Raw genomic sequence first — 22,292 nt, 5'->3', positions numbered from 1 at the left:
CATAATATTATATAACACTATTTGATATCATTGCTGCATTAATAACATCAGTGCACTGTATTAAAGCTGATTCACACTCCAGCCCAGGAGGTGGCAGCAAAGCGCCTAAACTTTGTCCAAGTTGAGCAGCAGCTGATCCAAACCACCTTAAAGGAGCAGCAACAGATGTTTTCTGACTCAGAGACTGTCCACTGAATAACTTGTTGTTTTGGACCATTAGGAACCAGCTAATCTTTAAATATAAATACACAGAACCTGAATTGTGTGATCACTTTAAGAGAACACTGGACTAATCAAAGCTACTTGAGGCCAACTAGCCAGATCAGTCACCACCATGGTCATCTGAGTATGGACAGAGTCCAGTCCTGCAGCTATAGATGAGTCCTACCAGCTGAACACAGTCATGAGAGACAAACTGGAACATCCGGAGCCAGGTTTCATGTTTGGTAAGAGACAGGCTGTGTTTTCAGATTCCCATATTATAATTAGCTCTGGCACAATTCATTAAATACAACAGTGATATCAGATATTGTACATGTGACCTAGTGTTCATTACTGTAAATGTGCAGGCAAAGCTCCTGACCTGAACAGAATCAGCTATTAAACACAAGGTTTAAAGTCTCCTGCTACAGGCCATGGAGAAATGTGTGTTTTTGTAAAAAGCCTCATGCAAAAAAATATTTCAAACATCATCTGTTAATATATGTGTAGAAATATCTGAGTTCAGCCAGGACACTCAGTAATTGTTTAACCATCTAATGCCACCATGGAGGGACTACAGGTATGTGCAAACAGGTCAAAAGGTGTCTACTTGTGTTTGTTTTGGTTTCTCTGTGTAGTCATCTCATGTCTCTTTGTGGTGCTTTTGCCTCCCTTGAGTATCATTTTGCATCTTGTTTCCATTTTGTGTCTTGATTCTTTAAAGGTTTCAATTCAATTCAATTCAATTCAATTTTATTTGTATAGCGCCAAATCACAATACAAATCATCTCAAGGCACTTTACAAAAACTAAAACTAAAAACCCAACAATTCCCTTATGAGCAAGCACTTGGCGACAGTGGAGAGGAAAAAACTCCCTTTAACGGAAGAAAAAAACCTCCAGCAGAACCGGGCTCAGTTTGGGCGGCCATCTGCCTCGACCGGTTGGGGTGAGTGGATAGAGCAGAGAGAAAAGAACAGCAACAATAAACAACAAATAGACACTGCAAGTTGGTGGGGCCAGTAACTGCACATCAGCGATAAACAGCTCCAGGACCAGGGACACCTGCAGAAGGTACAGAGAGAGAGAGAGAGAGAGGGAGGGAGAGAGCACAAAGCCTGAAGCCAGCCCTAACTATATGCTTTGTCAAAGAGGAAGGTTTTAAGTCTAGCCTTAAAAGTACAGAGAGTGTCTGCCTCCTGAACCCAGGCTGAGAGCTGGTTCCACAGGAGAGGAGCTTGATAGCTAAAGGCTCTGCCTCCCATTCTGCTTTTGAGAACTCTGGGAACCACAAGTAGGCCTGCACTCTGAGAGCGAAGTGGTCTATTGGGATAATATGGTACTATGAGGTCTTTAAGGTATGAAGGAGCTTGATTATGAAGGGATTTGTATGTGAGAAGAAGGATTTTAAATTCTATTCTATATTTTACAGGGAGCCAATGAAGAGAAGCCAATATAGGAGAAATATGATCTCTCTTGCTAGTTCCTGTCAGGACTCTGGCTGCGGCATTCTGGATTAATTGGAGGCTTTTTATTAAGATATTAGGACATCCAGATAGTAATGAGTTACAGTAATCTAGCCTTGAGGAAACAAACGCATGGACTAGTTTTTCTGCATCATTTTGAGACAGGATGTTCCTAATTTTGGAAATGTTGCGCAGGTGAAAGAATGCAGTTCTAGAAATTTGTTTTATGTGTGAGTTAAAGGACATGTCCTGGTCAAAAATAACTCCAAGGTTTTTTACAGTAGTGCTGGAGGCCAGGGCTATGCCATCTAGAGTAGCTATAATTTTAGAAAAGTTATTTCTGAGATTTTTAGGCCCAAATATAATGACTTCTGTTTTCTCCGAGTTTAAAAGTAAAAAGTTACTGGTCATCCAAGCCTTTATGTCAGTTAGACAGGCTTGAAGTCTGGTTAACTGGTTTGTGTTAACAGGTTTAATAGATAGATATAACTGAGTGTCATCCGCATAGCAGTGGTAATTAATAGAGTGCTTCCTAATGATATATCCTAAAGGAAGCATGTACAGGGTGAACAGAATCGGTCCTAGCACAGAACCTTGTGGAACTCCATAACTAACTTTTGTTCGTGTGGAAGGTTCATCATGGACATGAACAAACTGGAATCTGTCCGATAAATAGGATTGGAACCACTTTAACGCTGTTCCTCTGATACCAATCACATGCTCCAGTCTCTGTGATAAGATGTTGTGGTCAATGGTGTCGAATGCTGCACTAAGGTCTAGGAGGACAAGTATCGAAACAAGTCCATTATCTGAGGCTAAGAGAAGATCGTTGGTAACTTTCAACAGTGCTGTTTCTGTACTATGATGTGCTCTAAATCCTGATTGAAAATCTTCAAATAGTTCATTCCTGTGTAAGTGGTCTGATAGCTGCTTAGCAACAGCTTTTTCTAGGATTTTAGAAATAAATGGCAGGTTGGATATTGGTCTATAATTAGCCAAGACACCTGGATCAAGACTAGGCTAGGTTTGATTACTGCAGTCTTAAAGGCCTGTGGTACGTAGCCTGATACTAGAGATAAATTTACCAAGTCCAATAAAGATGAGTTCATTAATGGCAGGGTGTCTTTAAGCAGTCTAGTCGGGATGGGGTCCAAGAGACACGTTGATGATTTCGATGAAGCAACTACTGATGTAAATTCAGAGAGATCTATGGGAGAGAAGCAGTCTAAACATAACTGAGGTCTTACAGATGATTCAAGAGCTACTGTAGTAAAAGATTCATTTATTGCAGGTATAGGAAGCATCTGCTGAATTTTATCTCTAATAGTTGTGATTTTATTTGTAAAGAAACTCATAAATTCATCACTGCTGAGAGCTAAGGGAACACTGGGCTCAACGGAGCTGTGACTTTTTGTCAGCCTGGCTACAGTGCTGAAAAGAAACCTGGGATTGTTCTTATTTTCCTCTATTAGTGATGAATAGTATGCAGTTCTGGCTTTACGGAGAGCTTTTTTATATGTTAGTAGACTGTTTTTCCAGGCTAGAAAAATTTCCTCTAAGTTTGTGGAACGCCACTTCCTTTCCAGCCTTCGTGATGCCTGCTTTAAGGTACGAACATGTAAATTATACCATGGGGCTAGTCTTCTCTGAATCACTAACTTCTTTTTCAGAGGGGCTACAGAATCAAGCGTTTCACGCAGTGAGGTTACAGCGCTGTCAACAACATGATCAATTTGGTAGGGAGTAGGATTAAGGCAGCTGCCCTCCATTATGTTTATACTTGGCATAGATGCAAATAAAGATGGAATCATTTTCTTAAATTTATTAACAGCGTTGTCGGATAAACATCTGCTGTAGTGGAATTTTCTTCCAGACGCTGCATGATCCATCATTTTAAATTCGAAAGTTATTAAAGAATGATCTGACAAAACAGGATTTGGGGGGAAAATTATTAGATGTTCAATTTCGATGCCATAGGTCAGAACAAGATCAAGGGTGTGATTAAAACAGTGGGTGGGTTTATTAACATTTTGAATGAAACCAATTGAATCTAATATAGAATTAAATGCAATGCTGAGGCCGTTATTTTCAACATCTACATGAATGTTAAAATCTCCCACTATAATGACTTTATCTGATCTAAGCACTAAATCAGACAGGAAGTCAGGGAATTCAGTTAAAAACTCTGAGTAAGGGACAGGTGGACGGTACAAAATGACAAGTAGAACTGGTTTTTGTGTTTTCCAGTTTGGATGTGAGAGACTAAGAGGCTCTCAAATGAGTTATAACTGTTCTGAGGATGAAAGTTTAATAATAAGTTTGAGTGGAAGATTGTAGCTACTCCTCCACCTCGACCTGTGCTTCGAGGAACATGATAATTTTTATGACTGAGGGGGGTTGATTCATTCAGACTGACATATTCATCCTGCTGTAACCAGGTTTCAGTAAGATAAAGTAGGTCAATTTGGTGATCAGTTATCAAATCATTTACTAACAAAGATTTAGATGAAAGGGACCTAATATTTAATAATCCACATTTGACAGTTCTGTTTTTCTGTTCAATAAGAGGAGTGGTCTTAATTTTTATTAAGTTTTTATGAATAACTCCTCTTCTGTTAACTTCTGATTTGTTTGATTTATATGTTCGAGGGGCAGACACAGTCTCTATGTGGTTTGAGGGGGGCGGCGGCTCTAAGGAAACTGCAGAGAAGCGTTTTAGACTGAGTCTCTGCATCCCGGTCCCCACCCTGGATTGTCAGGCTTTAGGTCGGCTAATAAACTCGGCCAAATTCCTAGAGATGAGAGCTGCACCATTCAAAGTGGGATGGATGCCGTCTCTCGCTATCAGACCGGGTTTTCCCCAGAAAGTGGCCCAATTGTCTATGAAGCCCACATCGTTTGCTGGACACCACCTAGACAGCCAGCGACGGAACGACGACATGCGGCTAAACATGTCATCGCTGGTCAGATTGGGGAGGGGTCCAGAGAAAACTACGGAGTCCGACATTAATTTAGCAAAGTTACACACCAACTCAACATTAATTTTAGTGACCTCCGATTGGCGTAATCGGGTGTCATTGCTGCCGACGTGAATAACAATTTCCCCATATTTACGATTAGCCTTAGCCAGCAGCTTCAGATTTGACTCGATGTCGCCCGCTCTGGCCCCAGGAAACATTTGACTATGGTCGCTGGTGTCTCTATTTTCACGTTCCTGACTATGGAATCGCCAATTATCAGAGTCGGTTTCTCAGCGGGTGTGTCGCTGAGCGGGGAAAATCTATTAGAAACGTGAACAGGCAGGTGATGAGCCGTGGGCTTCTGCTTAGGAGTATGTTTCCTTCGGACCGTCACCCAGGCTAATTCTCCGGGCTGCTCCGGAGCTGCCCTTGGACCGCTAACAGACCCTGAGCTCGGTGGCTCCACACCAGCTCACAGTTTAACAGTCGTCTTACAGATACGGGCAGAAGCAGGACACAAATCTAATGTGTAGATGCGTCTAGCTGAGGTCGGGCCCTGCCTGGTGGCTGTTTTTGGCTGTGTGTGCATGTGCATATACTTTAAGTGCAGCTTAGTGCAAATGCATGAATTAATAATAGTTCAGTGTGAAGTTGCATCATTGTGTTCAAACCACAGCTGGTGAAACCACCTGAGCTCTGCTGCTGCTGTTGTCCAACCCCCCCCTCAGACCACTAAAATATCATCACCTGTGTTTGTTCCTGTTTTCTAAGTAACACTCTGGTTGACGCAGCACTGCATTGTCTTGTAGTAGCAGCACATTATAGACTCAAAATTAAAAGCAGAATCATTTCTGTCATTGTGCCTGACAATCAGACGTTTTCATTTCCCATTAGTTTCATCTGTGCACAGGACGTGACAGACTCACATGTGATCAGCACACGATGAGGTCATGAATGTAAACAAAGCTGTTGTGAAATATGGCGGTGGACAGGCTGAGTATTTTGGTGTCAGTGGTGAGCGGGTGGAGACACGGCCCCAACAAAATCTCCCCGTGATGGTTTTGTGTCTTTTAACTGAGCCCGGACTCTAAACCAAGAGGCTCTGGTGCAGGAGGCCCCTGGACCAACCAGGGCTCCTGTAGACTCGTGGGGACTGTAGGTGTCAGGGAATTAATAATAGTTTAGTGTGAGTTTGCATCACTGTGTTCAAACCACAACTGTGCACAGGACATGTATTTTGGTATAAGCAGTAAGTGGGTGGAGACACAGCTCCAACAAAGTCTGACACCCTGTACATTTAGTCTGTTGCTTCAAAGCTAGTTGCTTCAAAGCTAGATAAACATCCCAATTAAATGAATCATCAACATTTGCTCAGTTTAGTTGCAGCAGTTTGAGCATCAGCCTGTTTATAGAAGGCAGAAATATTTACTGGATGTTTTTATCTTTGCATATGTGTAAAAAGTGAGAACGATGCTGATCTGTCCCACCTACATGACGTGTAGAACAAATGAAGATGGAGAGAAAAGAGTGATGTCACTATGAGGAAGTAGATGGTGTATTTTCCTGTATGAGGCACTTGAGTTCAGAGCATCAGAGCAACAGGCAGAAAACGAGAGAGCAGATCACGATGGTTGGATTCACATGGATTAAACTGTCTTTGTTTCTGATCCTGGTGCTTCTGTTTACAGGTAAAGACGCATGAAGACGTATCACAAATCTGTGTGAATGTCATTGATGGTAGTTCATGGACTAACATTCATTCACCAGTGACATTAAAGTCTGATGTGTTTTTAACAAGGTGAGTCCAGTCTTGTAAACCAAACAGTGGAGTTTAGTTTTACATAAAACAAAACACAGAAATTTTATTCTTTTAAACTTTTTTTCATCAACAGCAGCAACTGGACAAGCTTCCTACATCTACATCAATGTCAGAGATGGAGACGACGTCACTTTATCTTGTGAAAATCTGATTAATGATCAGGATAAATGTGATGGTACGACCTGGATGTTCATGGAATCAGGAAACACAGCAGCTGTAGAGCTGGTTGGACTTGGACAGATTCAGAGTGAAGCCAAATCTAAACCAGACAGACTGAGTGTTACAGAGAACTGTTCTCTGGTTCTAAAGAAGGTCACAGTTGAGGATGTTGGTCGTTACACCTGCAGACAGTTTGACACATCAGGACGAAAACAAGGTCCAGACTCTGAGGTTGATCTGTCTGTTGTTACCAGTGAGTATTTCCATCATAATGTTTTCAGCTCAAACTGTCTTGTTAGAACAAAATACTGAAACATCACAATAATTATGATCCAGTGATGAAGTTCATTTTCCTCTTGTTGTCTTTCTCTCACAATATCTCCATCTTCACCAGTGACTGAACAGAAGCTCCATGATAATGTGACGTTCAGCTGCCAAGTGTTTAGACATGATCATTGTTATCAGTCAGTGAAGTGGGTTTATCAGGACAAAGAGGTTAATTCCACATCACAGCGTTCCTGTTCAGACACTGTGACATTTCCAACATCTGATGTTGATCAGGACTCAAAGTTTTATGAGTCACTGAAGTGTAAAGTGACAGATCCTTTCAGTGGAAAAGTGCAGCAGTTTATCTTCAGCCCTCAGTCTTCAGGTGAGGAAACAGGTGAGAATATGATGAGCTGATGAAATCATTTCAAACTGATGTGAATAAACACAAATCATTGTTCATCTGATGGATCTGAAATTTCACTATTACAACATTGTTTGATGAGTTTTTGGCCGATGATAAACATGAAGGATTTTCTCACTGTGCAGTTTGTCTTTGGTTTGTTCAGGTGAAGATGGAACAACAACAACAGTGAAAAAACATCCATCAGGTAAAAGTGAGAAAAGTAACAACACTCTGAGAAACAAGAGTCATGCAACAAAACCACGAGGTAGTGACTGAACCTCTCTCTCTCTTTATCACAACCAATGTATGTTTGTTGTTGTTGATACTGATAATTGATTATTGATTATTAGTAGTGATACTGACACTAACATTACTTTTAAGAGGATGTTTTCTCACCATTGACATTGTCACTTTTTGTTAATGTGTTGGATCAGGTGAGGATGCAACAACAGCGACACCATATGTGACAACAACAATCAAAATAAACACAACAAACAACAACAATCCAGCACAACAACCAGGTAGTGACACACATAAACATCCCAGTTCATAACTGAGTTCAGTCATCAGAACATCACACACACTGACTATTTTTACCACGTCTGAAAACATTTCCTCCTCTTTGAGCTTCAACATTTTGACCTGAACAACAACCTGAAGACAAACTGTTTTTAATATTTTTCAGGTTTTCCACATTTGTTGAGAAACATCGTTGTGTGTGTGGGTCTATCAGCTCTCATAATGTGTGTTGTTACAGTCAACATGTGGACCAGAACTAAAGGTGAGAACATTCACACATGAAACTTTTAGAAACAACAAGTTTTGATAAACCTGCGTTTTTCCTGTTGAAGCTGAAGTCGACTCTTTTGTCTCTTTGTCTTTTCAGGAAACAAAACACAGAAGGAACAAAACACTGTGAGTTTAGACACTGAATAATCACATGTTGGTCCAATTAGAACGTTCCACTGTTTGTGATATTAGTTCTTCACTGTTAACTGTGGATATAGAAAAGATACAAGAAGATAATACACTGTGCTGACTGTGGTTATTAAGTTATGGCAACAAAAGATTCACTGTGGGAGAAAAACACACAGAATTAATATATATATACTGTACACAGACACACACACACACACACAACAGCACAAACTACAACCTCAGTTTGAACTGAGACTGTGTGTTGTGTTGTTTCTCACAGGTACGTGATGATGAAGATGATGAAGGTACAGTGACGTATGACAAAGTTGGAGAACCTTCTGTTTCTGTGAGACTCCACTGATCCACAGCTTCAACATCAGCTCAGCACAGAAATGAGTCGACTGCTGTTAAATGGCATCTCATCATATTTGACCTGAGTAGTGTCACATGTTGAGTTCATCTATGTTTTGTATGTAATTTTCTGTGTGCATTGTTATAGTACCCTAAATGTTATATGCAGTGTTTCCTGTAAGAGTCAGGGTCCCCCCTGGACAGGTCCCCAGTCCATCACAGGGCCACATAGAGACAAACAACCTCACACACTCACACTCACTCCTATGGGCAATTTAGAGTCACCACTCAACCTGGCATACATGTTTTTGGACTGTGGGAGGAAACCAGAGTACCTGGAGAAAACCCACACAAGCACAGGGAGAACATGCAAACTCCACACAGAAAGGCCCCTGATGGGTTTCAAACTAGGAACCTTCCTGCTGTGAGGCAACGCCCTCAACAAATATTATAATTAGCTCTGGCACAATTCATTAAATACAACAGTGATATCAGATATTGTACATTTGACCTAGTGTTCATTACTGTAAATGTGCAGGCAAAGCTCCTGACCTGAACAGAATCAGCTAATTAAACACAAGGTTTAAAGTCTCCTGCTACAGGCCATGGAGAAATGTGTGTTTTTGTAAAAAGCCTCATGCAAAAAAATATTTCAAACATCATCTGTTAATATATGTGTAGAAATATCTGAGTTCAGCCAGGACACTCAGTAATTATTTAACCATCTAATGCCACCATGGAGGGACTACAGGTATGTGCAAACAGGTCAAAAGGTGTCTACTTGTGTTTGTTTTGGTTTCTCTGTGTAGTCATCTCATGTCTCTTTGTGGTGCTTTTGCCTCCCTTGAGGATCATTTTGCATCTTGTTTCCATTTTGTGTCTTGATTCTTTAAAGGTTTCACAGTTTAACAGTCGTCTTACAGATACGGGCAGAAGCAGGACACAAATCTAATGTGTAGATGGCGTCTAGCTGAGGTCGGGCCCTGCCTGGTGGCTGTTTTTGGCTGTGTGTGCATGTGCATATACTTTAAGTGCAGCTTAGTGCAAATGCATGAATTAATAATAGTTCAGTGTGAAGTTGCATCATTGTGTTCAAACCACAGCTGGTGAAACCACCTGAGCTCTGCTGCTGCTGTTGTCCACCCCCCCCCTGAGAAGCAGAATCATTTCTGTCATTGTGCCTGACAATCAGACGTTTTCATTTCCCATTAGTTTCATCTGTGCACAGGACGTGACAGACTCACATGTGATCAGCACACGATGAGGTCATGAATGTAAACAAAGCTGTTGTGAAATATGGCGGTGGACAGGCTGAGTATTTTGGTGTCAGTGGTGAGCGGGTGGAGACACGGCCCCAACAAAATCTCCCCACGATGGTTTTGTGTCTTTTAACTGAGCTCGGACTCTAAACCAAGAGGCTCTGGTGCAGGAGGCCCCTGGACCAACCAGGGCTCCTGTAGACTCGTGGGGACTGTAGGTGTCAGGGAATTAATAATAGTCTAGTGTGAGTTTGCATCACTGTGTTCAAACCACAACTGTGCACAGGACATGTATTTTGGTATAAGCAGTAAGTGGGTGGAGACACAGCTCCAACAAAGTCTGACACCCTGTACATTTAGTCTGTTGCTTCAAAGAAAATGAATCATCAACATTTGCTCAGTTTAGTTGCAGCAGTTTGAGCATCAGCCTGTTTATAGAAGGCAGAAATATTTACTGGATGTTTTTATCTTTGCATATGTGTAAAAAGTGAGAACGATGCTGATCTGTCCCACCTACATGACATGTAGAACAAATGAAGATGGAGAGAAAAGAGTGATGTCACTATGAGGAAGTAGATGGTGTATTTTCCTGTATGAGGCACTTGAGTTCCGAGCATCAGAGCAAGAGGCAGAAAACGAGAGAGCAGAATTTCAGTGTTTTCATCAGTGGCAGATTGGACTGTTAAACACATAGTGACAGTTTTGGCTTCTTGTCAACATTATTGAACATATTTCTATCATCATGTGTAGATTTGTCCTTTTAGTGTTTCCTAATGAGTCTATAACAGCACAGTGCAAATTCATACTAGTGATTTATAAAAACTCAGTTCCTCTACAATTAATCACCACATCATCGAGTCTCCAGCACCACTTATTGTCTGAGGATCCATGAATACATGTTGATGCTATCAGTGACTATTTATATCATAGTATTTATAAGTCAGTCTTGAACAAACTATGTTGTCATTATTCATGCTCACTTCCTGTTTTAGAGTCTTATTTTGAAGCCACTTCCTGTTCCCTGGTGTGTCCCTCAACTTCAGCAGCTTGACTTGGCTCATTCTCTCATTCAGTGATTTTAGCTGTACCCTGTTAAAGGTCTCTGGTTCCAGATGAAAGCCCCAGTCACTTTCTCCTCAGTACCAGATCTTGTGTTTGTTGTGCTGTTTCCTTTGTCTCACTGGCTCAGGGTAACGGTGGCTATTATGACGTGACCTACAGCAACATGGCAGGTTCCTCCGCTCCTGCAGGAGGCTCCACTGTGCACATCAATGAAAAGATCCAGTAACCAGACAAACAGACCACAGAGTCATTAAAGCTCATGTCATTAGAGCTGTTTTATATTGTGATTGATCAGTTACAGTTTTCTGATGAGAAAGCCAAGTCTCCCAGCCTGTTATTTCCTATTTGATCTCAGTATTCAGTCATACACAGTTTGTAGTATTGGCTTTGCTGGGCAGATGGGTTTATGTTTCTATGTTCTAACATGATACTGCTGTTGTGTTAGATGTCATGGTTAAAATACAGTGACCTTCATCTGCATCTTGAAGGGATGCTGTCAAACACTTTTTGACCAGGAGGGGGAGTAGTAGATGAACTGAAAAGCCTCTGGCCTGCTGACTGGAAGATATATTGCATTTTATTTTGGAGTCTCAGTTTTGGCTTTTTCTGTTTACATGTAATATTTTCAACATTAGTGTTTTATTTGGTTTGTTTTGAACGTTGCCTAAAAATGTTCATCAGTGTGATGTCATGTCAGTGTTTGGACGAAATATGTCGTCTAAGAGTTGAACAACCGTCCAAAGGGCTGAAGATTTATTGTACAGTCGCAATTTATGTTTCCTGCTTGTTTTCTATCTTGGACATTAGTATCCATGTAGGAGCGTTTCCTTTAGAATAGTTTTGGAAAAGTGAATGAAAGAATAAAGCAATGAAGCTGAATACTCTGCATGTTGCTGAGGCCCTTTCAGTAATCTAGGCCCAGTTAGCTCACCGTCACCTTTCTGCTGCCGCTGCCCTCAGTCCAACCAAAACACATCCTCGTCAGTTCTCCGAGCTCCTCATATTCACCAACAACCACGCCCTCGACTCTCAAACACACCCACCTTCTCTCTTATTGGCTGAACACTTCTGTTCACATAGGAACTACAGTGGGTTGACGTCCAGATAGACATGCAGATAAACACACTTTGACACCGTCATCCACTTACACCAGCTGTCTCGCTCTGCAGACTCTGTGACTTTCTAACTTGCTTTGGACAAACCAGACGCCACTAAATCTACAAATCTGGTTGATTTATCATGAACGTGAACATGGCGGGTGGATAGAACAAACCTCCTGACCAAAGAAGTGTTACTCTCACATTTTCACACTAAACAGAAATCAAGCTGTTTAGTGTTGGGGGAATGTAGACATTAGAGAGAGTTGAGTCACATGTTTTTTATTTATTTATTATTTTTGTTTCTTGGCTCATTGTTTGTGGGTGACACCTGCAGAGCTGTGCTGCTGTTGCAGCCACATTCTCACCACAACACGTCCCCCTCAGTTCTCAGAAACAATGACGTCAACCAGGCTCCAACAGGTCTCAGAGCAGTAAAATATCATCTCCTCTGTGTTCTTTCCCAGCTGCTCCAGTATCACCATGTTGCACCATGGACATCAAGAGTCAGATTCTGGTGGACGAGGAGTTTGACTCTTCACCTGTCTGTTCATGTGCTGTCAAACATCACCATGAGTCCTGTCTGGTTTCTGATCAACTGTGTCTGAACAAAGGAAGAAGCTTCGACACAAACACGTTTATTTATGAACAGTTTTCACACCTTTAGTTTCCTGAGTCTTCGTCTTCTTGTCCTGTGGTCTAAGTTTCCACATGTCACAAATAGACTGATAGAACAGACACAGTTTGCACTTGTTGTTTCCTTGGTACAATGATGTGCAGTGGTCGTGGTGACTCTAATAGAAATGAGTCAAATAGTGTTTTTAAAGTCGGACTTTGAGCTGCAGCAGGTGGTTTGTGTGATTGTCTCACTCTAAATCATATTCTGGCTTTAGTTAATACAATTCAATTACTGATTAAACCAAAATAACAGCTTTTTTCAGCTGCAATAAAATGGATATGAGTATTTTGTCATGTTGTTGATTGATTCAGGTCCAAATCTTCACATTTTAGTCCCAAACTATTTCAGTTCTACATATTCTGTTAGAAATATGGGCAGCATGGTGGATTAGTGGTTAGCACTGTTACCTCACAGCAAGGAGGTTCTCTTGCTGTGAGGTAACAGTAAGTAGAAGAGGGAAGGAAAGAGAAGAGAAAAGAAGAAACAGGAAAAGAATTAGAAACCTCTTCACCATCAATGTACTTATGACAAGGATGCAGATGATATTTCTATTTGTTGCAGACCTACTGCTCAATAGATTAACTGCCTTACTAACCCAAATAAGAGCTTATTTTATTGACAGGGCTGATTGGATAAAAGTTTTAGTGTGCCAAGAAGAAGAATAGGGTGCGTTGAATTATTTCAATAGGTTGAAAGGCACACACAGTGGCATCCTAATGCCTGCTGGTGAAGAACAACAGTAACGGTCCGTATGCACAGGAGCTGAAGAATGCATTCCTGAGTGGGCTTAAGCCTGAAATTTCTGGATTCATTTGAAAACATCAAATTGGCTGGCAAACGTGTGCTTTAGCTGATAATAAACACTATACTGCGCACGTGGACACTGTTCCTCAGCAAAACTCTAAAGTAAAAAAGAAAAGCACAGAAACAACTGAAGTGTTTTATGCTGATTATGAAGAAAAACCTGTTTCCGAGTATTATTTCCAGAGTAGCGGACCTTGCACTGGGTTCCGAGGATGTCGCGGTGGAGTAAGACCTGGCAGTCAGCAATAGCCTTAGTGTGACTGCTGTTATGTCTGTGGAAAAACATGCCACTGGGCGTGAATGTGCCCACAGAGAAAGGGACGCTCTGAACAACAGGAGGGCTCAACAGCGTGACTGACAGATGAAACACTGTGTCATCTGTATAGTAGTGGTAATTAATTAATTAATACAGTGCTTCCTAATAACATTGCCTAAAGGAAACATGGATAAGGTGAACAGAATCGGTCCTAGCACAGAACTTTGTGGAACTCCATAACTAACCTTTGTGCGCGTGGAAGGTTCATCATGGACATGAACAAATTGGAATCTGTCCGATAAATAAGATTGGAACCATTTTATTGCTGTTCCTGTGATTCCAGTCACATGCTCCAGTCTCTGTTGTTAGGCCCCGAGTCTTGTCTTCCTGTCTGTCCCTTATTTTGGTCAGTTTCCTGTGTTCCGTTTCTGTTCAGTGTTAATCCCAGTTAGCTTTGTGTCCGTGCTCATAAATTAGATTATGTTCACCTGTGTCTTAAGTGGTGTATATATGTCCCTGGTTTCCCTTTGTTCCCTTCTGGAACATTAGTTATATTCGTTCGAGGAGTTGTGTTAGTTTCTGTTTCCCTGTCTGCCTGCCTGCCTGCCCGCCGAGTAGCGGAGAATATTTTTGTATTTTGCCTGAACCCTGGACGATCCAGGGAGAATAAAAGCCTGCAGTGTCCTGCATTTGGGTCCTCACAACTCTTTCTTGCACCGCCGACACCCGAGGGCTTAACATCTGTAATAAGATGCTGTGGTTGATGGTGTCAAATGCAGCACTAAGGTCTAGCAGGACAAGTATAGAAACAAGTCCATGTTCTGAGGCTAAGAGAAGATCGTTGGTGACTTTTAACAGTGCTGTTTCTGTACTATGATGTGCTGTAAACACATAAAACATAACTATGAAAATCTCATTATGTAAACTGTTGATTGTAAAAATAGTCACATGACTTCAGTGTTGACTCAGTCTTATGGGGACAAAAGCAGGCCCCTGTGTCAAACATGACTAAAGCTATAGCTATCGATGGTTTTTGGAGTTTTTAAGTTTCCCTGGAGGGGGAATGAAGGAGACTGGACCCAAGTGCAAACTAAGGAGTCTTTATTTTAGACAGACTTCAAAACATAAAGGAAAATTTGCTTAATGGGGTCAGAACAAAAGACAAAGGAGCCAGCATGCGGCGAGTCCACTACCGTAGCGTGCTGAGGTACTCCTGCAGCATCACAATATGAGGTAATGCATGAACAAAGGAACAAAATAACAGGTGAAAGAGGGACAATAAACCGCTGCCAAACAAAGGGAATGACCTCCTATAAATAGTCTGGAGATGACAGGTAATAGGGCACAGGTGTGGCTCGTTAGCCTCACTGAGTCCAAGTTGCCAGAATTCCCCTAGGCCACACCATTATGAAAACCAAAATAAAGGTCCAGGAAAGGAAGTCCGACCCTGGACCATAACAGGAGTTGAATATTCTACCGAATATTTCAGCAATTGGTCGAGTACTCGGGTAAAATATACTTTTGCATTTTGAAACAATAATACTACAGTGTAATACAGGACAGAAACAGCAATGATCCCTAAGCTGTGCAGGTCCAATAACACAAGTGATAGTACTTAAATGAATCCTCAAGGCAAACGTTTTGCTTCAGGGACTTTTTTAAAATGCTATTTCTCGAGTTCCTCGAGGATTTGTTGCAGCTCTAAACATCACCATGACTCCTGTCTGGTTTCTGAAAAATGTGTCAAAAAAAAAAAAAGAAGAAGTTTCAACACATTAACAGTTTTCACACCTTTAGTTTCCTCAGTCTTCTTCTTCTTTTTCTTGTCCTGTGGTCTAAGTTTCCACATGTCACAAATAGACTGATAGAACAGACACAGTTTGCACTTGTTGTTTCCTTGGTACAATGATGTGCAGTGGTCGTGGTGACTCTAATAGAAATGAGTCAAATAGTGTTTTTAAAGTCGGACTTTGAGCTGCAGCAGGTGGTTTGTGTGATTGTAGAGAATTCCTGCAGTTTAGTTTGTGTAGCAGCTGATTTGACATGTTGAGCTGAAGTTTGTGTTGTTGAAGTGAAGGAGGAGTTTGTTGATCAGTCCAGTCAGAGACAGGAAAAGCTGAAAGGCTCCACCTACATCAAGTGAAGGTGCAGAGTTGGTGTGAGGAAGTGACATGTGAGTAATGAGTGAAGTCCATATGCTTCATGTTTAAGAAGCAGCAGCTCAGAGACTCTGACAGTTGAGAGAGAGAAGAAGAGACAAATGAGAGAGAGAAGAACGATGGCTGAATTGACAGGGATTATAACGTCTTTATTTGTGATGCTGCTGATTGACTTTCCAGGTAAGGACACATGTCAGAGTTTCAGAGCATTCTTCCAACTCTGTCAGTGGGGCTTTATTGACTAAGCTTGATTTAGTGAAGCTGAGATCAACATGTTGTTTGTGTTAGTGACACATTTAAAAACTGCTGCTGTATCTAAAATGATCTTCTCATGTTCTGATTAGTTTGTTATTTTCCTCTCTCAACTTCTAAGCAGCAGAAACTGGACAATTTTCCTTCAACTACATCGATGTCAGAGATGGAGACGACGTCACTTTGTCTTGTGGACGTGTGAAAAGGGATCAGGATAAATGTCCCAAAATGTATTGGTTCGTCAATTATAAAGGACAGTCAAGAGCAGTTGACATCATTACACGGGGTCAAATTTCCAAATCTAAATCAGACAGACTGAGTGTTACAGAGAACTGTTCTCTGGTTCTAAAGAAGGTCACAGTTGAGGATGTTGGTCTTTACACCTGTGGACTGTCCGACACACCAGATTCAGAGTCTGAGGTTGTTCTGTCTGTTGTTACCAGTGAGTATTTCCATCATAATGTTTTCAGCTCAAACTGTCTTGTTAGAACAAAATACTGAAACATCACAATAATTATGATCCAGTGATGAAGTTCATTTTCCTCTTGTTGTCTTTCTCTCACAATATCTCCATCTTCACCAGTGACTGAACAGAAGCTCCATGATAAAGTGACGTTCAGGTGCCAAGTGTTTATATATGATGAATGTGATCAGTCAGTGAAGTGGCTGTTTCAGGATAAAGATGTGGATCAAAATAACAAAGACTTCCAGACATCACAGACTGTCTGCTACGCCACTGTGACTTTTCTGGATTCTCACTTTATTTACTCATCAAGGTTTAAATTATTCAAGTGTGAAGTGACAAATACTGACAGTGGAAAAGTGCAGAAGTTCAGCTTCAGACGTCAGAGCTCAGGTGAGGAAACAGGTGAGAATATGATGAGCTGTTTAAGACTAAAACCACCTAAAAGTTTGATTGATTTGATGGATTTGAAGTTTGAAGATGATTTTTCACCTTCAGTTACATCAGATGGAAACATGAGGAGTTTTCTACCTGAACAGTTTCTTGTGTTGTTGATTCTTTCAGGTCAGGACACAACAACAACAACAACAACAACAACAACTAAACCAAAAACAACAACAACTAAACCAACAACAACAACAACAACAACTAAACCAACAGCAGGTGATTCTCCAAAAGCATCAGGTGTTTTTTTTTTCTCTTTCCCTTTTTACATTTCTTTATTTGTCCATGTGAACATGTTGTTATTTGATGATATTGTCAATCAACACACACATTCTTGTCTCTTTAACCTGAAGGATTTGGCCCAGAACAGAAAACTGACCCACAATGTTTGAATGGTTTTCCAGGTTGGTGGAGGTTCATTATCGTCTCTGTGGGTTTAGCAACTCTCATAATTATTGTTGTCACCGTCAACGTGTGGACGAGAACTAAAGGTGAGAACGTTCACTGGTGAAATATTAGAATGACAGTTTCAATCATTTGAGATTTTCTCTGTTGAAGCTGAAGTCGACTCTTTTGTCTTTTTAGGGAAGAAAACCCAGATGGATAAAAACACTGTGAGTATAAAAGTGAGAAATCACATGTTTCTACATTGATGACTTTCCAGAGCAAAGCAGTGTTTGTGCTCTTTGCTCTTCACTATGAACTGTGGGGGCTGGATATATCAGATTAGTTTGCATTTCCTCCTGCTAAATGTGCTTCAGTGGAAGCCTGAAGGTCAGAGGAGGCTGTGACTGGGAAGTTGTGGGTTTGAATCCCTGGATCTGAGAGTGTGTGTTGGGAAAGTGGATGAGTGATGCTCTCATCTGCTCCACTGACTCTCAGGGAAGTTCCCTTGAGCAAGGCACTGAACTCCAGCTGTTCCTCTGCAGCTGCTCTGTGCTCCAACACTGATGTGGTTTAACTGAGACTCTCAGTGTGTTGTGTTGTTGTTCACAGGGACGTGATGATGATGATGATGATGATGATGAAGGTGATGGTAGAGTGAAATATGAAAATGTTGGAGACCCTTCTGTTTCTGTCAGACTCCACTGATCAACTGGGAAACACTGTGAAAGCGTCTTTCTCTGCTGGAGTCTCCACTGATCCCAGAAACCTCTACGCTACCATCAACAAACCAACCAAACCAAAGACATTTGTCACAGTATGGCTGCATCTCATTTCATCACACTTTTTCAAATTCCTTTTTCTGACTGTAAAGAGACTTTTCACCTAAAATGAGTGTAGTAGCTTAATGAATCTAACAGTCAGCATCATATGGCAGAAATGTGAATAGAGTATAATAAATGACATTTAGCTTGATTTAGCTTTGTCATGTTGTTGATTGATTCAGGTCCAAATCTTCAAAATTTAGTCCACAACTATTTCACTTCTACATATTCTGCTAGAAATATGCTGAGTTACTGTCCTCTACTGATTGAAACCCAGGTATTGCAGGTGAATTGTGCTGTTGGTCTGATCTGGCGGCAGCTTTGGTCTCCAACCACCCACCACCCAACTTTGATCATTTGAACTAGAAAATGTTGTAAAATACAAAAGTAATAAAAGTAAAATAAAATGATTTAAGTCGTTGCCCCTGCTGGTTTTGCAGACCATCATGTGTGCTGCCTGTAGCCCCAGCTTTCCCACCTCCTGATGTTCCCAGTCTTCCTACTTTCACTCCTGTAGTGTAATGACCAGTAGGGGGAGCTAGAGCAAAGGAAGAGCAACGTGAATGCGTATCGAGAAAGTAAATAAAGAAGGAAGTGTGTTCACCCAGTGTGTGTCTGCAAATCTGTATATCTGATCAGATGAACATTACACATGGAGATTAGAATTAAAGCTCTTGGATGAAGGCACATTAGTGTGGATTGTTCTTCAGATTTAGAGATTTTAAAACATACAAAAAGGATAATGTCAGCAGCATGACGATGGCACTGAATCTACCTTCACTTGGCCCTCTCTGATCGTACCCAGTTTGTGCAATTAAAAAAATTCCGCTCTCAGCCTCTCCCAGTCAGCTGTGGTGTTCCCCAAGGCTCGGTCCTTGGTCCCCTTCTGTTCCTCATTTATCTTCTCCCTCTTGGTCTTATCTTCAGAAAATTCAGTATACATTTCCATTGTTATGCAGACGATACACAACTTTACATCTCCACAAAGCCTAAGTGTGCTCTTCCACCCTCCTGTCTCACCAACTGCTTAAACGAAATAAACACTTGGTTTTCCTGCAATTTTCCCAAACTTAACAGCAGTAAGACAGAGGTTCTCCTCATAGGATCAAAATCCACCTTATCCAAGTCCAACAATTTCTCACTCTGCATCTATGGTTCTTCAATTTCTCCCTTTCCTCAGGTGAAAATCCAAGGGGTTATCCTCGGTGGCACTCTGTACTTTGAGGCCCATATAAACAATTTCTGCAAATCATGTTATCTCCAGCTACGCAACATTTCTCGTCTTCTAAACCCCCTCATGCACCCTTCGCTCTTCTACATTAAGGCCTCTAGTTACACTCCCTTCCTGCTTGACCACCATGGATTCTAGAGCCTTCAGCTGTACTGCTCCACGTCTCTGGAATTCTCTCCCGGAAATAATCTGTAACTTTGATTCTCCAACTAAATTCACATCTCACCTTAAAACTCATTTATTTTGAACCGCTCATCCTACATAATGTAAGGCTGCATACAAATCTCCACTCAAGTTATTTGTCCTTAAGTATCTTAAATTATTACTCTGTTTTTGTTTTATTAATATTAATCCATCCATCCAACCGTCCATCTTCTTCTGCTTATCTGGGACCAGGTCTCGGGGGCAGTAGCCTAATCAGGGATACCCAGACTTCCTTCTCACTGGACACTTCCTCCAGCTCTTCCGGGGGGGACACCGAGGCGTTCCCAGGCCAGCTGGGAGACATAGTCCCTCCAGCGTGTCCTGGGTCTTCACCAGGGCCTCCTCCTGGTGGGACATTCCCGCAACACCTCCCCAGGAAGGCGCCCAGGAGGCATCCGAAACAAATTTACAAAGTCACCCATTACACCCTTATGTTTGAACATGGTGTTCGTTATGGACAAACTGTGACTAGTACAGAAGTCCAACAACAGAACACCACTCGGGTTCGTATCAGGGAGGCCGTTCCTCCCAATCACGCCCCTCCAGGTTTCACTGTCACTGCCCATGTGAGCATTGAAGTTCCCCAACAGAATTATGGAGTCCCCAGTAGGAACACCTTTCAGCACTCCCCCTGAGAGACTCCAAAAAGGCCGGGTACTCTGCACTATTGTTCGGCCCATAGACCCTTTCACTCCGGGGGGAAAACTCCAAAACATGGCGGCTGAGCTGGGGAGCTATGAGCAAGCCCACACCAGCTCGCCGCCTCTCACCACGAGCAACTCCAGAGTAGAAGAGAGTCCAGCCCCTCTCAAGGAGCTGGGTTCCAGAGCCCAGGCTGTATGTGGAGGTGAGCCTGACTATCTCTAGTCGGTACCGCTCGACCTCCCGCACAAGCTCAGGCTCTTTCCCCCCCAGTGAGGTGACATTCCATGTCCCTAGAGCCAGTTTCAGCATCCAGGGATCTGTTCGCTGAGGTCCCTGTCCTCGACCGCTCCTTGATCCACTAAGCACCGGCCCGTTATGGCGATTGTGTTCTGTTCAAACAACCGAAACAGAACAAGTTAACCACAGCATTCGAGCCTGAGCCGTACCGTGTTGTGGAGCGGAAAGGACCAGCTGTCATTCTGTAAAAAAATGGTGTGAAGTGCATGAGACATGTTTCTTCGGTCAAAAGATGGTTTCACCACAAATTCCGAGCACTGACATGGATGATGCCTGGATGGGACAAAGACCACGTGGCTAAGGAACCGGCTGGACATGTGCCTGTTAGAGAACAATCTGTACATAGGCCTCAGAGGATCAGGAGGGAACCTCTTGCACTGAAGGATTAAGTCAAAGATGTTTATTAAGTGATGTTTATGCTAAGTCAAAATAATCATTGAAATGACACTATGCTGTATTGGGAAGTATGCAGACTGATATATTGCTCAGTTTATGTTGAGAGTTTTGAGATGTGGTTCATTTTGATGAATAAGCATATATTTCTAAGAACAGGAGGGATGTAGGGTAGTGACCAGTAGGGGGAGCTAGAGCAGAGGAAGATCAAGGTGTAAGTGTATGGAGAGAGTAAATAAAGAAGGAAGTGTGTTCACCCAGTGTGTGTCTGCAAATGTGTATATCTGATAAGATGAACATTACACCTCCTTTGTTCTGTTTGGACTGACTGACCTGCTTTTTGACCTTGTTTAGATTTTGGACTCTGCCTTTTTATGTTTTTCCTAGATGGATCGGATTATACATTCATTTTAGGAGTCATGGTCTGGATCTTTTTCATTCACCCTGGACTGATTTTGTGGTTCTGTCCTGGATTTGGACTCTGATTCAGCCTCAGGTTTTCTCTGCTTTGCTGTGCTGCCTGCACAGTTTCCTTTCTCAGTTGTTCTCAAAGATGCTGTGAACACTGTTGTTAATCAAAGAAGATCCTTTATTACAGCCTCTCTGTCTCCTCATAACTTCCTCTGCTCTGTGTGTGTGTGTGGTCGTCTTCAGCAGCTCCTACACTGTGACTCTGTCCGTCTGTCCCTCAGCCTCCACAGGAGGAGTCTGTCCTTCTCTTTCTCTCTCACTCAGCTCACGATGTTCACGTCTTGCACCTGCTGCACATCAGCTGCTGCTGCTGCTGTTGCACAACTGCTGCCACTGTAGCAAACATGTTTGGGAGCTGAGCACATTTTGCTGCATCCACTTCTAAAGTTGTGACTTTTTCTGTCTTTGCTTTGATCGTTCCCTTCTCCACTTCTGCTCTGCTTCTGCCTGCAAGTGTGTTGGTCTACAGTCTGTTCTCTGTGTGTCAGCCTGAGAGGGGGAAGGAGTTGGGCTGATCTCAGATGAGAGACAAGCCAGTGGACCAATCACATGATCTCATCCTGCTCCATGGGCTGGTTCAAAGACAGAAACAGGACATGCACTTTGCACAGACCCTGGGGCCCACCAGGAAACGCCCAGTATGTAGTGATGTTCAGTCGATGCCTGGTTCAGTCGGACGCTCGTCGATGTGTTAACCACTTGTGTTCCTGATGTTTCTTGGCTCATTGTTTGTGGGTGACACCTGCAGAGCTGTGCTGCTGTTGCAGCCACATTCTCACCACAACACGTCCCCCTCAGTTCTCAGAAACAATGACGTCAACC

General features: G+C 42.1%; 2 protein-coding genes across 11 annotated transcripts; both read left to right on the top strand.

Annotated features, from left to right (window-relative positions):
• The first annotated feature begins 6,637 nt into the window (after window positions 1-6,637).
• Window positions 6,638-8,802, top strand: LOC113136962 (uncharacterized). Its single transcript, XM_026318163.1, has 7 exons — window positions 6,638-6,857; window positions 6,999-7,268; window positions 7,441-7,542; window positions 7,712-7,798; window positions 7,963-8,058; window positions 8,164-8,192; window positions 8,476-8,802. Exons 1-7 carry the CDS (start codon window positions 6,638-6,640, stop codon window positions 8,554-8,556), a joined length of 885 nt encoding a protein of 294 aa, XP_026173948.1. The 3' UTR covers window positions 8,557-8,802.
• Window positions 8,803-12,395: 3,593 nt separating this feature from the next.
• LOC113136855 (uncharacterized) lies at window positions 12,396-18,832 on the top strand. 10 transcript variants are annotated; one of them, XM_026317940.1, is made up of 8 exons: window positions 12,396-12,812; window positions 15,688-16,042; window positions 16,236-16,556; window positions 16,698-16,982; window positions 17,142-17,261; window positions 17,375-17,512; window positions 17,607-17,635; window positions 18,018-18,832. In XM_026317940.1, exons 2-8 carry the CDS (start codon window positions 15,964-15,966, stop codon window positions 18,111-18,113), a joined length of 1,068 nt encoding a protein of 355 aa, XP_026173725.1. In that variant the 5' UTR covers window positions 12,396-12,812; window positions 15,688-15,963; the 3' UTR covers window positions 18,114-18,832. The 10 variants fall into 10 exon arrangements, with proteins under 10 accessions (XP_026173725.1, XP_026173735.1, XP_026173733.1 ...); XM_026317950.1 differs by lacking the exon at window positions 12,396-12,812 and having other exon boundaries at window positions 15,522-16,042; window positions 16,698-16,970; window positions 17,142-17,153; window positions 17,205-17,261; window positions 17,426-17,512; XM_026317948.1 differs by lacking the exon at window positions 12,396-12,812 and having other exon boundaries at window positions 15,522-16,042; window positions 16,698-16,970; window positions 17,142-17,153; window positions 17,205-17,261.
• The last annotated feature ends 3,460 nt before the right edge of the window (window positions 18,833-22,292 follow it).

The sequence above is a fragment of the Mastacembelus armatus genome, chromosome 24 (genome assembly GCF_900324485.2).
Source record: "Mastacembelus armatus chromosome 24, fMasArm1.2, whole genome shotgun sequence".
Taxonomy (NCBI): Eukaryota; Metazoa; Chordata; class Actinopteri; order Synbranchiformes; family Mastacembelidae; genus Mastacembelus; species Mastacembelus armatus.
The sequence above is the reverse complement of the archived record's forward strand: the minus strand, read 5'-3'. Positions and strand labels throughout refer to the sequence as shown.